Consider the following 16,842-nt stretch of genomic DNA (forward strand, 5'->3'; position numbering starts at 1 on the left):
GCATACATACAAGCTAAGCTCATCCTACAATATTACTTTGATTTTTATCAAGAATAAAAATTCTTGCTTGTTTTTTGCAGAATACTTACAAGATAATTACAAAATACAAATACTGTTGTCAATAGCATGCATATACATTATGAAATTTAAAGCTAAAATTGGCTTCATTTGCTCTATTATACATTTTATGATTTGCCCTTCAGATATAGCTTAAGTTTTTAGCAAGAAGGAACTGCTATACTTTTTTCAAGCAAAAGCATTCACATGAATTGTAAACTTCTCAAATGTGTGAAATGACTGTGAAGACAAACTAGATGAAACATAAAATGAAACTAATTTTAAAAGGAAAACTACAGAGCATCGACCTCCAGGTGGCCAATTTATTTCAGAGACAGTCTGATGTGTTTTATCTGATCATTGACATTTCTTGACCTCTGAAGGAAAACCTAATTATTATTATTTTTCTACAGGAACTACAACAATATTAAGGTGTACTACTCTGTGGGCATCATTACCCTTTAATCACAAAAATTAGCATTTACTAAAGGGTGAATTTAAATGTAATTAATGTCAATTGCAGATGGTTGGTTGCCTATGGTAACTGTGACTTCAAAATGATTTGGAATTCACTCACTTTTCTGATAAACTTATAAGTATGTTAACATTTGAAAATCTTTAGTAAATGCAGTATCTGTTTAATCTTTATGATAATATTTAGAAATTCATTTATGCCTTAACATCTATGCATGCAGCTCAATGTCCACCATTTCTGTCAATCTTTGTATTTCCTATTTATAGCATAGCTTACATATCTAATGTGCTTGGTAGTACTGACTCTTACGAAAAATTTTTTAAAAATCAGTGTCAACATGGATTGAGGAGGAAGTTATCTTCTCCTCCTCCCCCAACTCTGCAATGCTTGGTTTCTTCTCTACTAGGGAGATGTCTCCTCTACTGGGGAGTTTTACTATGACTACCCTGCCCCTGTTTTAATTGATCTGTGGCAGTGTACCATAGTGGACAGAGGACTGGCCTTGGAGTTAGGAATACCTGGGTTCAAGACCAACTTCTAACATAGCTTTGCTGTGTAACTGGGTAAATCACTAAGCTTTCTCAATATTCTCTGGCAATTGTCTAACACCAGACTTTGCAGATAAGCCAGCCAATGTGCATTACTAGAAGAGCTTTACACATTAATAAAATCACAGGTCCATTCTCCACTTGCCCCTCCCCACCCAAAAGGTTCACAGAGAGCTCCCCAGTAGGTCCTACAGACTATTAGTCATATGCTGAATTTTATGACCCTAAATTACTTTTTTAAAAAAAGTGTGAGCCTAAATTCTTAAAACAACATAAATCTTATTAGACTTAATGTAAGTCAAATTTAAAAAACCACTGAATTAAATTTGTTTTTAGAGTTAATGAAATATTTTGATGCATTTGCTCTTAAAAAGAAAAATAAAGACTATCCAAAGACTGCTATTTAAATTGAATCACTAGCCTTTAAATATAAAAACTCTTCTTGAGAATTCTTAGAGTGGTAGAATTAAAACAGAAGGCAAGCATGCCATCAAAATATTTATTTTTAAAATGAACTAAAAAAAATCACTTTTATATTGCAAATACTATAAGTATTAGATACTTAGACACAATAATAAAGAATTACATTAATCTATATATTATAGGTAAATATTGTTTATAAAAAATGTAAATTCATCTTGATTACAGATTAGCAGAAAGAAAACCCTTTTTTCTTAGACAAGGATGCATACCTGGAACTAAAATCAATTTCAAATATAATTAATTACTAACTTTAATGAAATATGGATATGCTATAAAATATTTCTATGAACAGAAATTATTATTTATGCTATTCTTGAAGAAAGCTGATAAAATCTTTCTGAAAAAAATCAATATAAGGTTATAGTCCTAAACACCCTTGGGGAATCGGAGGCTATGTAACTGTAAGATTTAAATAAAAGTCATCTTAATAAAATTTAAGAAAATATTCACAGCTCAAAATACTGACTCTGAAGGGCACAAAAATTTCCATTATATATTCAAAGGTCTGGGGGAAAAAACTAAAGCAAAACATTTCCTAATATGTCTACTTTGGCACAGTAGAAAGTGTGCTGGATATGAAGCTGGAGGTTCTGGGTCCAAATCCCGTCTAGATCTATGAATATCTGTGTCGTACTGGGCCAGTCATTTCACCCCTCATTCTCTTTGACCTCTCTGCCGACTCTCACATGGCTGATTCTCCTCTTCTAGAACTCTCTTCTCTCCAGGTTTTTGTAATACTGCCCTTTTTCGGTTCTCTTCTTACCTGTCTGACCACTCCTCTGTATGGTAAGTTTTCATCCACGTCATACCTGTTACTAGTGCGAGTGCCTCAAGGCTCTGTCTTGGAACCTCTTCCCATCTCCCTTTATACTATTTCACTTGGTGATCTAATTAGCACCTATGGTTTCAATGATTCTCAGATGGACTTGTCCAGCCCTGAGGTCTCCTGAACTTCGGTCTCAAATTTCTAAATGCCTTTTAGACATCTCAGGATAGATGTCCAACGATGACAATAACAACGGCAGCAACAACCACAGTAACTAGCGTTTATGTGGTACTTTAAGATCTAAAGTATGTCTGTATACACACACACACACACACACACACACACACACACACATACACACACACATATATATATATAAATTTTATTTTCACAACCACATAGGGAAGTAGGTACTACTACTACTACCACTACCCATATTTTACAGATGGGGAAACTAAGGCAGAGAGAGGTTAAAATGACTTGCCCAGGGTCACACAGCCAGTGGCTGAAGACATCTTAAATTCAACACAACCAAAATGGAATTATCTTCCCCCAAACCTTCCCCTCTTTCTAATTTCCCTATTACTATTGAGGGTCCACCATCTTCCTAGTCACCTAGGCTCACTACCTAGGTGTCATCCTTAACTCCTCACTTTCTTACCACTTATCTCTAATCAGAAATCAAGGCAAGTCCTGTAGTTTCTACCTCTGTAACACCTCTCATATATGCCTCCTTCTCTCCTTTGAAATTGAGACTACTCTCATACGGATCCTCATCATCTCACATCTATACAGCTCCAATAGCCTGCTGATTGGTTTTCCTGCCTCAAGTATCACCCAACTTCAGATCACCCTCCACTCATCTGTAAAGTTCATCTTCCTAAAGCACAGGTCTGATCCTATCACTTGCCTAGCCTACCTTCCACACTTCAATAAACTCTATTACCTCCCTACTACCTCCAGGATCAAATATAAAATCTTGTTTGGTTTTCAGATCCATCTTAACCTGGTCTCCTTCTATACCTCTAGTCTTCTTATACCTTACTCCACATACTCTGCAATACAATGACACTGATTTTCTTGCCATTCTTTGCATACAACATTCCTTCTTCCAACATCAAGTATCTTCTCTGACTGTCCCCAGACCAGGAATGCGCTCTCTCTGTCTCCGTCCTCATCTCTGCTTCCCAGCTCAGCTGGCTTCTTTCCAGTTCCAACTAAAGTCTCACATCTATAAGATGCCTTTCCCAGTTGTGCTTAGTCTTAGGGCCCTCCTTCTGAGATTACCTCATTCTGTATATTCATTACCTTATTCTGTATATATCTTGCCTGTAGAAAGCTGTTTGCATGATAGAAAGGAGTGTTTTTATTTTCTTATTTTTGTTTTTGGCTTTTCTTTGCATCCCCAATTCTATATCCACTGTGCTACCCAGCAGGTACCTCTATTTCTAGCCTCTATTTAAAGCACAAGTTAAAGCATGTTAGCCTCATTGGAAGATATAGTTTACCTTTGATCAAAATAATATCTATTTTCACTTTACCATTAAAAGCAATGACATTCCAAATTCTTGAATCACATCAGTTACAAACTATGTTTTGGGAAACTGCTAATTAATATTGCCTGTACACTGTGTCAGATACAAAAGTAACAACTGATAATGTCTGCAATACAGTAAGTGCCTAATAAATGCCAGTTGAGTGACTGACTCTCAGGGACATTTCTTCATCTAGAAAAATGAAAGATTGGATTAGATGACCCTCAAAGTCCTTTCCAGATCTAAGTTTATGATCTTAAGATTCTAAAGCAACACATCACATTATTATTACAAATAATTAATTTATAGTGAATAGGGTTTAGCTGGCTACTAAAAGACTTCTGCAAGGCTTCTATTACACATAACTATTTTTTCTCACTTGAAAACAAAAACAGGACACTTTGATCATAATTTACAGAAAAGCATTTCACCAGTCCTGGTCTGGTTTGGGGAAAACAGAAAGCAAAAAAAAAAAAATCTTATTGGAGAAGAAATTCTGTGAATAAATAAATTTCCCCCTCAGAATTAAATGTTTCTCTAGGAGCAATGAAAAAAAACTGATGGATTTTTCAATTCCTAATGGATTTCTCTAAACAATTTTGGAATAGTCACAATAAAAACTAATTTTATGTGCATGCTAAAGGGGAATCTAAAGAACTATGGAGTGTTTTGAAATAAACTTTGTGCTTATTAAGAGGATGAGTACTGATACTGATTATAACACTGTCTTAAAGATTACCTACATTTGTTTTTTTGTGTGTGATATAAATCTCAACACATTTTCATATAACTTTTAAAGAACAAGTTCCAATCTAGATAATCTTTTGGAATAATTCCATTATAAGTTATTATGGATAAATATCTGTAATTTATCCTTAATGTATTATCAAGAAAACAAAATTATCTGTAAAAATGAAGTTCATTCTAATGAATTGGTCATGATATAAGTGTTCCACTTAGCCAATGACTGAGGTACGGATGAAAAAGTAAGATCCATTCTTTCCTGCCTTGACACACGCTAACTAGATTTTAATTTCTGTTTTACAATTTCTCTGAAGAAGAAAGAAATGGCCACAATGTTTATAGTTACAAGTAACTATATATGGATTCAAACATTCCATGAAATTTACTTGTAAATTGGAATAAATTAGGACTGAAGTGTACAGCATACATTTCTATTACATATTTCACATTTACCTATTTAAATAATAAACTCTTGGGCTTGGTCTATAAGGGGGAAGAGAAGGGAATAAGCTTTTATTAAGTACCTATGTACCAGGCACTATGCAAATAAGCACTTCACAAATTTTATCTCATTCGATCTTCACAGCAACCCTGGGAGGTAGGAGTTAGGATTACCCCCATTTTAGAGTTCAGGAAGCTGAGGCATATAGAAGTGACTTACTCAGAGTCACATAACTAGTAAATGTCTGAGGCTGAATTTGAACTCAGGCCCTCCTGACTCCAGGCCCAGTTGTCTATAGACTGTGCTACCTAGCTTCCTCTAAAGCACAAGTGAACACTTCGGCAGCATGGGAAGGTATTAAATAAATGTTAAGTTTGTCTTGATCAAAATAATAGGTATTTTCACTTTACTATTAAGAGCAAAGATTCCAAATGTCTGAGTCATATCAGTTATACATTGTATTTTGGGATTAACACTGCCTGTACTTTGTGGCAGATACAAAAGTAACACTTGATAAGTGCTACTTCTAGGAAATGTGGCATAGTGGCACATTATTTTAAGTCATTATAAAGTTAGATTAAGGAAGAAATTGAGGCCTCAACTACTGATTAGCAAAGTTATTAATAATATTAAGTTAATATTTTCATTTGAATTCTTTTCTGACCCTTTTCCTCAGTTTTATAAGGGGATAATTTGAATTTTATTTTTAATAAATTGAAATTATGGTTAAAGATATTTTTCCATTTGAATTTGACAAAAATCCTTTTCCCATTGGTGAGAACTTGACAAAAATCCTTGTCCCATTCTTCCCCAGAACCTCAATTTTGGGGAAGGGTTCCAAACCAGTCATTCCTGATTCTCTAGGTACTGTGCCTCACCTAGGTACACTCTCCTCCCACCCCACCTTTCAGCTCCCCTCTTATAGGAAGTCTTCTTTATTAGAATGCTTTAATTTGTATCACCAACACTTAGCATACTGCCTAGCACATAGTCTGGAGTTAGAAAGACTTCAACAAAGAGTTCAAATCTGACCTCAGATACTTACTAGCTGTATGATCCTGGACAAGTCACTTAACCCCTGCCTGCATCAAAGTGGAGAAGGAAATGGTAAATCACTCTAGTATCTTTGCCAAGAAAACCACATGGATCACAAAGAGTTAGACATGACTGAATGACAGAACAACAATTAGCACAGAGTAAGCTTTTAATAAATGCCTGCTGACTGAATGACTCTGTAATGCCATGATCATGGGTTCATGAAGATTTCTTCAGCAGGTGCAGGTCCTAGAAGGCTCTCCCAAGTTAGGAAGGCTTTAAGCATAGTCCTAACAATAGATTGTGGGGTCTGGCAAAGGTAGGGTGCATATTGGTTACTTATTATACTAAGTAATGAATTCTTTGGCTATGTTAGGAAACTTATGAGACGAAGAAAAATATATCTTTTAGTTCTGTGTATTCCTCTTTTAATTTCCACAGAAACAGTGGCAGAAAAAAAGGGAGCAGAAAACGCTAAGGATAACACAATTTTTAGAATACCTCTAAAAATTTAACTGTTGATACTCTAACCATGGGATCTTTGTCTAATGTCCAGTAAGGTGGCATACTCCTGAAAGAAGCAAAGCATATCAATATTAATATTCTTGCTATAAATAAAAACAGAAAACATAAAGCAATATTAGTTAAATGATGGCTTACAGGTGGCCCTCAGAGAGGCAAATAAAGATACTGACAGAAATGTACCCAAAGAAAAAGAAACATCATTTTATGAAGAAATTTGGTTATTTCATCTTGCAATGCTGCTGATGAACAATTACCAAGTGACTACATGGAGATGACGGCAGTCCATACATGAGTCACCATCTGTTCAATACATGATGTCAAAGGGAAATAGTACAAAGAGTTTAGCAAAATCCACCCAACCAAGTCAACATACACTTTGATATCTGCTGTTCTGGATATGAAGGTACACACAAGAAGAAAAACATTGTCATTAGGAAATGAAAAAGGTCACAGGATTATATACTGCAAAATCTTAATGCCTATCTGTTCTGAATATTAACTTCAAGAAACAATTAGGAAGGTGTTAGACACAGTGACCACTGAACTATATCACAAAACATTATGTGAATTTCCAACTGATTATTGACAACAAAAGTGAAAATAAATACAGACACGGTAAGATCACAGGGTGATAGATTTAGATGTGGAAGGGGCTGCAGAGGTTACTGAGTTTAGCTGCCCTCATTTTAGAGATGAGGCAACTGAGATGACCTCCAGAAGCCTAGGCAGATTAGGATGAGAAGGAATAGATGGGCTATAATTTGAACTAGAAGAGAAATATTCACATCGATAAGATCATAAGTCCAGTGAAGTACTAGATAATAGCCAAATATAAAGTAATTCCACATAAGATATTTATTTAAAAATTTGAATTAAACAATTTGAAGTAGGAGGATTTCATTTTAAAACCATACATTCTCAGAAGAAATAATGGAAATATGCTGCTATGGATGTTTGGATTAGGAGCAAGTAAAGAGGTACAGCTTTATAAAGTTATTACAAAATATTTCTAAGAATTTTCTTGCAAAATAAATAGAAAACTCAGAATAACAATCTGGACTATTTTAGAGTTTGGAAATTCCCCAAAATATTAATTTCATTTTAAATGTTCAGTCACACAGAATAAAAATATTCTAAGTATTTCCTCAGCTTTCAAAGAGGAGGTTACTGAGTAGATGAACGCTATCACCAGGAACTGTGTGAATAAACTAAGTTAGCTTGTGCCATCCCACTTTTGATTACTTGTTCACCTTGGGTCATTCTGAGAACAAACAGGTGTGGAACTTTCAGGGATATTAAAGGAAGCAAAGAAAATGCTGGGGAAAGAAGGGAAAAGATAAGGATTATCTACCTATTATTGAATCTTGGCCCACAGAAGACCTTACTGGGTAACTCTGATATCCTAAAGAGTGAGTAATGGGCAATTTCCTCAGAAGGGCCTCCTTCAGATTCTATTAGATATGGCAATAGGAAAAAGAACCACTTCCCCCTCACCAACCCCCTAAAATAGGATTATCCAGATACTCTCCTCCAATTGAATCTTGTTTGAGACTTACCTTAAGTCTGTGTAAATTCACTTGTGATCTGTACCAAAGTATTTTCTTTGTTTAAAAAAAATTAAAAATAACAATAATAAGCTAAGGTTTACATAGCCCTTTAAGGTTTGTAAAACGCTGTCTGTACATTATCTCATTTGATCTTCACAACAACCCTGTGAGTTAGATGCTATTATCTCCATTTTACAGATGAGGCCATCGAAGCTGAGAGATTAAGTAACTTGCCCAGGGTCACACACACAGGTAGTGGATACCTGCCTGAAACCAAACCCAGTGCTTCATGCACTCTGCCACCTAGTTGCCTTAAATGTAGTTGAACGAAAGTGTGCTGCTTTTAAAGAAAACCTTGAATTATGAAAACACCTATCTATGAGCTTGTGACTGGTAGTTCAAAAAGTAATAATCATAGAGAAGCACCATTCCCTATAGCAAGGAAAGAAAACGTATTAGATTTTTAGGTACTTGGATGAGACAGTAAAAGTTAAGTCTTTACACCACCCTGACAGTCAGCACACTAATTTTGTGAGGCAAGAAAATGATATTACAAAGCTACTGATTTCTTATGAGAACCATTTTTGCCGACGGTTCACTTATTTTTAAATGATCAGGATTGTTCCAATTGCAGGGAAAATGCAAAGAAGATCCCTGCTATAGACAGGTACTTAGGAGCTTTTTCTACTACTGTATTGTGTACTTGGGCTGCTGACATGAGCACTTTGTGAATAGGTGACTAGAAAATCTGGGCAAGTGCCATGGTAAATGATGCTTCATGAATTCTGGTTATGAATTTTGTAACACTATAAATGAAAGTTTGAGAGCTAGCATAATTAAAAGAGAGGTCCAGTAAAAGTTTATATTTTTCATTGAAATTTTTTTGGTTTGGTTTTATGATTATTTCATTGGTATAGAAAATTCTCAATGAGAGAACCTGTCCTAGCAATGCAGATCTGCAACTTAGAGTCTTAGGGCATCAGGAGACAGGACTTGAACCCAGATCTTCCTGACTTTACAGCCTGTTCTCTATCTAACATGACATGGTCTCCTAAAATCTATCATATTTAAATGAAATTCTTCTATCCTTAAACACACACCGAAAACTCAAATGATTAAACAGCAACTTGTAAATCTCATATTTTCCACCTCTCAGAAAACATACAAAATTTTATCAAGTTAAGAAATAATCTGGAACCAAATTCACTTTTTGATTAAGGTACTCCAGATGCTGATGAAATACCCTTTCAAAAACAACAAAATCATAGTCTTATTTATAATGGATTGAACTTTTCAATGATAGGTATAGGAATTAATCTTTAGCTTCAGTTTACATACAAAGTCAGAATAGCACCAACATTCATACAATGTATATTGTCATGTAATAACATTAGCATCTACTTACCCGCCCATCAGTATCTGTGGTTGGCTAGATACATTTGTGACACCAAAAATATCAGGGATTAAATCACCATTGAAACTGAAATGAAAAATAATGAAGAGAAATTAAGTGTGTTCCAGATATTTTATTAAAATCTCACTTAGCCATTTTAAAGGGAAGGATTATTTACATTTGCTTCTGTATTAGTACTATCTTTGGAAATTTATTTTAGAATCTTAAATTATCTGAGGGTTTTCAGAGAAATAACCAAGTGTAAAAAAATCAACACTGTCCCTTATAGCAGTGGATGCAAAGCAAATCAGAGAAAGAAGTTACACTGAAAGACATACAAATGTTAATAACCCTGACAACAATATCCATAGGATGCAAAGAATCTTAAGAATTGTAAGGGACCTTAGATGTATAATTTTGGTGTAAAGCCAGAATGGCCTCCTATAACACCATTGACAAAGTTTTACATAGCCTGTTTGAACATCTCCAATATTGGGGTTGCTTATTCTAAATACAATCAGCTCTACTTATCAGAGTTCTTCCTCATATTGCGAAAATGTTTGCGTAAATGTAACTTCCGCTACTTGGGTGCAATTCTCTAGGATTACAAAAGTAAGCTTAATCCTTCTTGAGAAGGGAGCCTTTCATATTCTGGAAAGACAAAGTTCACTTTCTCTCTAAGTTGTTTGTTTTTAGTAATCATTCCAAGTTCGTTACTTAAAAAAATTATATCTATATAATTTTAATAATACCCCTTCTTAAATGAGTACAAAATAAAAACAAAACTCCTGTTACGAACAGGTATAAAGAGAAAATAATTTTTTCTACGTTGGCCATATTAAAATATATATGCACATGTATATATGTACATATACACACATATATACACATACATTTATGTATACATATACTTGTGTGTGTGTTTCATTCTGCATCCTGAGTCCTTTATGTCTCTATCAGGTGGTAGGTAACATGGTTCAATCATCAGTCCTTTGGAATTGTGGTTGGTGATTACATTGATCAGAGTTGCCAATTTTTTAGCTGTTTTTACCATGTTGCTGTCACTGTATACATTGTTCTGGTTCTGTTCAGGTTTCTTTGAAATCATCTCTTTCATCATTTCTTACAGGACAATAGTATTCGATCACATTTACATATCATAACTTGTTCAGCCACTCCCCAATTTACCAGCATCCCTTCAGATTCCCATTCCTTAACACCACAAAAGGAGCTATAAATATGTCTGTGAGAGATTCTTTTGCTTAGGGCTAATTGCTCCCTTAATCTACTTTCCTACAAATTCCTCTTTCTCCCATCCCCCCTTTCCCTCGTGTTTCCCTGTTGAGCGACATAAATTTTTGTACCCAACTTTTTGTGTATTCTTCCCTCCTTTGATCAGTTAAGAGAGGAATGAGGTTCCATGGGGTGGAGCCAAGATGGCAGCTGGAAAGCAGGGATTTGCTTAAGCTCTCCCCCAAATCCCTCCAAACACCTGTAAAAAATGGCTCTGAACAAATTCTAGGTTGACGGAACCCACGAAATAGCAGAGGGAAACAGGTCTCCTGCCCAGGATGGCCTGCACGGTCTCTGGGAAGCGACTATTGCATGGTGCTAGGAGCAGAGCGCAGCCCAGTGTGGGCTGGGCCAGGGCAGACCAGACCAGGAATTGGGCATGGCAGGCCTTAGGGCCATGAATCATTGAGCTGTGGCAGTTACCAGACTTCTCAACCCACAAATGCTAAAGACTACGGAATAGGTTAGTGGGGAAAACTGCTAGATCGTGTTAGAGAGCAGTCTGGCCACCAGCCCTGGGGGTGGCGGTGGTGGTGCAGCGGTGGAGCTCCAGCATCAGCTGCTTCCAGAGCCCCTGGCTCACACAGTGGGAGGAACCAAGCAGCAGACCAGAGCAGAAGTTCAGGGCTTGCTTTGCCCTGCTTGGATCTGGGTTTCAATCCTGGTTGGTGGTTCTTGGGGGAGATGGAGTGCTGCTGTGGCAAAGCTTGCTGTGAGAGCAGAGTAGAAGTAGCTCTGAAAACAGCGGCGCAGCCCCTAAAGCTTGGGACAAAGTACTCTCTACTCTACAAGCAGTTGTACCCTGACAAAAAGCTCAAAGGTCAAGTAGTTGGCTGGGAACATGGCCAGGCAGCGAAAAAGGACACAGACTCAGACTCAGACTCTAGAATCTTTTTTTGGTGACAAAGAAGAGCAAAACATACAGCTAGTAGAAGTCAACAAAGTCAAAGAGTCTACATCAAAACCCTCCAAGAAAAATATGAATTGGTCTCAGGCCATGGAAGACCTCAAAAAGGATTTGGAAAAGCAAGTAAGAGAAGGAAAGGAAAAATTGGGAAGAGAAATGAGAGAGATGCAAGAAAACCATGAAAAACAAGTCAACAACTTGCTAAAGGAGACCCAAAAAAATACTGAAGAAAATAACACCTTAAAAAATAGACTAACTCAAATGGCAAAAGAGCTCCAAAAAGCCAATGAGAAGAAGAATACCTTGAAAGGCAGAATTAGCCAAATGGAAAAGGAGGTCCAAAAGACCACTGAAGAAAATACCACCTTACACCTTAAAAATTAGATTGGAGCAAGTGGAAGCTAGTGACTTTATGAGAACTCAAGATATCATAAAACAGAACCAAAAGAATGACAAAACAGAAGACAATGTGAAATATCTCACTGGAAAAACCAATGACCTGGAGAATAGATCCAGGAGATAATTTTAAAATTATCGGACTACCTGAAAGCCATGATCAAAAAAAGAGCTTAGATATCATCTTTCAAGAAATATACATATATATATATATACATACATATATGTATATATATATATGAATATGAGTGAGAGAGAAAGAGAGAGAGAGGGCACAGGGTAAGTTGAATATGAAGGGATGATATCTAAAAAGATAAAATCAAATTAAGGGATGAGAGAGGAATATATTGAAAGAGGGAGAAAGGGAGAGACAGAATGGGGTAAATTATCTCACATAAAAGTGGCAACAAAAAGCAGTTCCATTGGAAGGGAAGAGGGGGCAAGTGAGGGGGAATGAGTGAATCTTGCTCTCATCGGATTTCACCTGAGGAGGGAATACCACACACACTCAATTGGGTATCTTACCCCACTGGAAAGAAAGAGGAAGGAGATAAAAAAGGGGGGACAACAGAAGGGAGGGCAGATAGGGGGAGGAGGTAATCAAAAGCAAACACTTTTGAAAAGGGACAGGATCAAGGGAGAAAACTGAATAAAGGGGGACAGGACAGGATGGAGGGAAATATAGTTAGTCTTTCACAACATGAGTATTGTGGAAGTGTTTTACATAATGATACGTGTGTGGCCTATGTTGAATTGCTTGTCTTCTTAGGGAGAGTGGGTGGGAAGGAAAGAGGGGAGAGAATTTGGAACTCAAAGTCTTAAAATCAGATGCTCAAAAGAAAAAATTGTTTTTGCATGCAACTGAGAAATAAGATATAAAGGGAAGGGGGCATAGAAATCTATCCTGCCCTAGAAGAAAGTAAGGGGAAAGGGGATGGGGTGGGGAGTGGGGTGAAAGAAGGGAGGGCTGACCGGGGAACAGGGCAATCATGATATATGCCATCTTGCAGTGGGTGGGGGGGAGGGTAGAAATGGGGAGAAAATTTGTAACTCAAAATCTTGTGGAAATCAGTGTTGAAAACTAAAATATTAAATTAATTAAAAAATTATACAAAAAAAAGAATGAGGTTCAAATGTCAGCCTTCTTTCTCTCCTCTGACACTATCATCACCCTGGTACAGGTCCTTATCACTTCACACTTGGATTATTGCAATACCCTGCTGGGTAAGTCAGCCTTCTACAAGTCTCTTCCCACTCCAATCCATCCTCTATTCAGCTGCCAAAGTAATTCTCAAAAAATGCAGGTCTGACCATGCATGTCACCCCTCATACCCTACTCAATAAACTCCAGTGGCTCCCTAATACCTCCAAGATCAAATACAAAAATCCTCTTTTTAGCATTCAAAGCCCTTCATAACCAATCCCCTTCTCAACCTTTCTAGTCTTTTTATACCTTACACCCCAAAAGTACTCTTTCTTCCAGTGATACTGACCTCCCTGCTGTTCTATGGGCAAAACATTCCATATCTCTCACCTCCAGGCATTTTCTCAGGCAGTCTTCTATGCCTGTAATATACTTGCTCCTCATCTTGGCCTCCTACCATTATTGTCCTTCAAGTCCCAACTAGAATCTATCTTCTATAGGAAGTCTTTTGAAACTCCTCTTAATTTTAGAGCTTACTCTCTACTAATAATTTCCCATCTAACATGTATAGAGTTTCTTTTTACGTATCTGTTTGTTTATTGTCTTTACTATTAGATTGTGAATTCCTTGAGGGCAGGAATTGTCTTTTGCCTCTTTTTTCTATCCTCAAAACTGCCTGGCCTCTTGGTAGGCACTTAATAAATGCTTATTGACTGACTACATAGAGATTTATTTGTATACCCTGATTATGTGAGATAATTTCCCCTAACTTTTCTCCCCCATCAATGTTTTCTTCCTCTCCTCTCTTTCCATTCTTCTCTTAAGATCATCAAGGTATAACAGAACCTCTCCCAAGTCTTCCTCTATGACCCCTGATTATGATAGGGATCAGAAGAGATACATTTGCTATTTACCCATATTAGAATGTAAGTAGCTTTTCCTGGTTTTGTCCCTTATCATTATGTGTTTGTTTACCTTTTAATGTGTGTTTAAACTTCTTACTTCTGTGTTTAAACTTCGAAGTTTCTACATAACTCTGGTCTTTTCATTAGGAATGCTTTAAAGTTTTCTATTTCATTAAAGATCCAATTTTCCCTCAGAATAATTATACTCCATTTTTCTGGGTGAGTTTAGCTGTAAATTTATATCCTTTGCTTTTTGGGATATTGTATTCCAAGCTCTTAGTATGGCTGGTAATCCTGACTGGGCTCCTTGGAACTTGAACTCTCTCTCTGGTTGCTTGCAGTATCTTTTCTTTGATCAGGAAGCTCTGGATTTTGCTTATAATGTTCCTAGAAGTTTTCATTTGGAGATTTCCTTCAGAAAATGATCAACAGATTTTTTCTATTTCCACTTTACCCTCTGGTTCTAAGAGATCTGTGCAGTTTTCTTTTAAGATTTCTTAAAATTAGCTTTCTAGGCTCTTGTTTCAATCATGGCATTCATGTAGTCTAATGATACTTAATTTTTTTTCCTCTTCCATCTGTTTTCCAGGTCAGGTATTTTTGCTATTAGATATCTTACATTTTCTTCTATTCCTTCAGGTTCTTGACTTCAATTTAATATTTCTTGTTATCTCATGGAATCTGGCTTTTTTTTTGTTGTTGTTCATTCTACTTTTCAGGAGTTTGTTGCTTAGGCAAAGTTTTGTACCTCTTGTGCAAACTGTTGAATTCCTTTCCAATTCTCTCTTCCATAGCTCTCATTTCTTTCCTATTTTTTTTCCCTCTAGCATTCTCATTTCATTGACAAAACATTTTTGACTCTTCTGAAACCCTTGCTTCATGTCTTCTAGGAATTCTAGTTGAATTTGAATTTGTACCTAATCTGTGTTTTGAGGCTTTACTTATCGATGTTTTGGAGTCATTCTCTACTTTTCTGTTTGTATTTTGAGCATCCCTGTCACCATAACAGCTTTTTATGATAGATTTTTTGGGGGTTCATTTACTTATTCTTCTAGCCTACTTTGTGACCTTGTACTTAATGTTAGGGCCAGGGTAGACACATTTCTATAAAGAAGGTTCTGGTCCTTCTGCTGCTTTCTTGAGTTATTGAGCATTTTGTTGTTCAAGGATCTCCAGGATATCTTGAAGTGGGGAGCTATAAGTTTTCAATGCTCACAAAGTGGTCTGATCCAGGATAAAGTCTGATTGCGAACTTCATGTGAACTCTGCAAGTCCTATTCTGGGTTTGGGTATGTGCAATAGCAGACTGCTGCTGGGCTCAATCACTACCAGCTAGCTTGGAAAGTCAGTTGGCTCAGACTGATAGAACTGCAGACTCCCCTTTGGTCTGGAATTCATGCTCTGGTCATTCCTCTGTAGGCTTGCAGGTATCAGAGATATACCCCTACTTTGCTTCTCAGCCTTCTCCTCTCTGCACAGCACAGGGTCTGTGCTAGGGTCAAAAGGTAGGTAGAGGGCTCTTCAGTTTGGCTTAGATCTGTGACCTGGAACTGAACAGGGGGGTGATAAAGCTGCCAGCTGGCACTTTTTCCTAGCAAAGGGCCTCAATATGTGCCTGTAGGTGCCCTGATACCTGTCATGGATCTCCACTTGCTTTTGTGCATAGCCTTTCCCTTGGTATGAGAGTACCCACATGCAATGCTCCTGGCTAGACACTGTCCCCAGTGTCCACAGACCTCTCTGTTTCCCTATAATGAGCAATGACTAGGCAACTGACTCATGGTGACTTTGTCTTGGATTTCCCCATCAGAATTTGGTCTGGTATATTTTAGAGATTTGTTTGGAGGAGTTTGGAGAGGAAGGGAGCTTGATGTACTTCTGGCTTCTTAACCAAGTTCTCCCTCCCCCTGAGTTCATTCCTTATGCCACACAGCTTAGAGCATCCTCATCATCCAGCTCATGCTTCACTCCAGTATGTCAGTATATTTTTTCACATAGCACTGAGCAGTCAAGCTAGCCTAGCTGAAGCAGCAAGCAGCCGAAGGAGAGACAGAAGGATCCACTGGGCAAATAAAACCAACAAGCAACCAATCAATCAACTAACATTTATTAAGCACTTGCTAGGTATCATGCATTGTGCAAAGCACTAGGGATACAGAAAGAGGCAAAAGATAGTCCCTGTCCTCAAAGAGCTCACCCCTCCCCACCAACCCTTTGACTAATATCTCCCTTTAGATGCTAATGGAGAGGGGCCAGGACCCTGAACCCCAGAGACTTAAGAACAGCCACATCCCACAAACAATCAGACCTGCTTCTGGCCCAGCCTCTATAGCCATCATTGAGTGGAGAAAGCATTGCAAAGGGGGCCCACCTTCCTCCTCACCACCAGCAAGAACTGCTGATCAACTGCTACCCACAGATAGATAGGCACAAGAACCCTGGGAGTGGCATTACCCTCCAGACTACCAGTCCTGCTTCTAGCCTAGCCTTTACACTCATCAAACAGGAAACAATTCCTTTAGAGAAAGGGCTAGTCATTCGCACCAAGTGCCAACCAAGTACCACTCAGAGAGCTGATAAGCTAGTCTAGGTGAAGCACCAGAGCACTCTGAGGGACAGAGACACATATAATGTGCCAAGCAAGTCA

General features: G+C 37.4%; 1 protein-coding gene across 1 annotated transcript in view; it reads right to left on the reverse strand.

The window, feature by feature from the left end:
- Positions 1-16,842, reverse strand: part of ITFG1 (integrin alpha FG-GAP repeat containing 1) — a 266,220-nt gene that overhangs the window by 217,182 nt on the left and 32,196 nt on the right. The window contains exon 5 of the mRNA XM_036751887.1: positions 9,563-9,637. Coding sequence (XP_036607782.1) covers positions 9,563-9,637 — 75 coding nt within the window. The remainder of the gene's footprint in view (positions 1-9,562; positions 9,638-16,842) is intronic.

The sequence above is a fragment of the Trichosurus vulpecula genome, chromosome 3 (assembly GCF_011100635.1).
Source record: "Trichosurus vulpecula isolate mTriVul1 chromosome 3, mTriVul1.pri, whole genome shotgun sequence".
NCBI classification, from domain to species: domain Eukaryota; kingdom Metazoa; phylum Chordata; class Mammalia; order Diprotodontia; family Phalangeridae; genus Trichosurus; species Trichosurus vulpecula.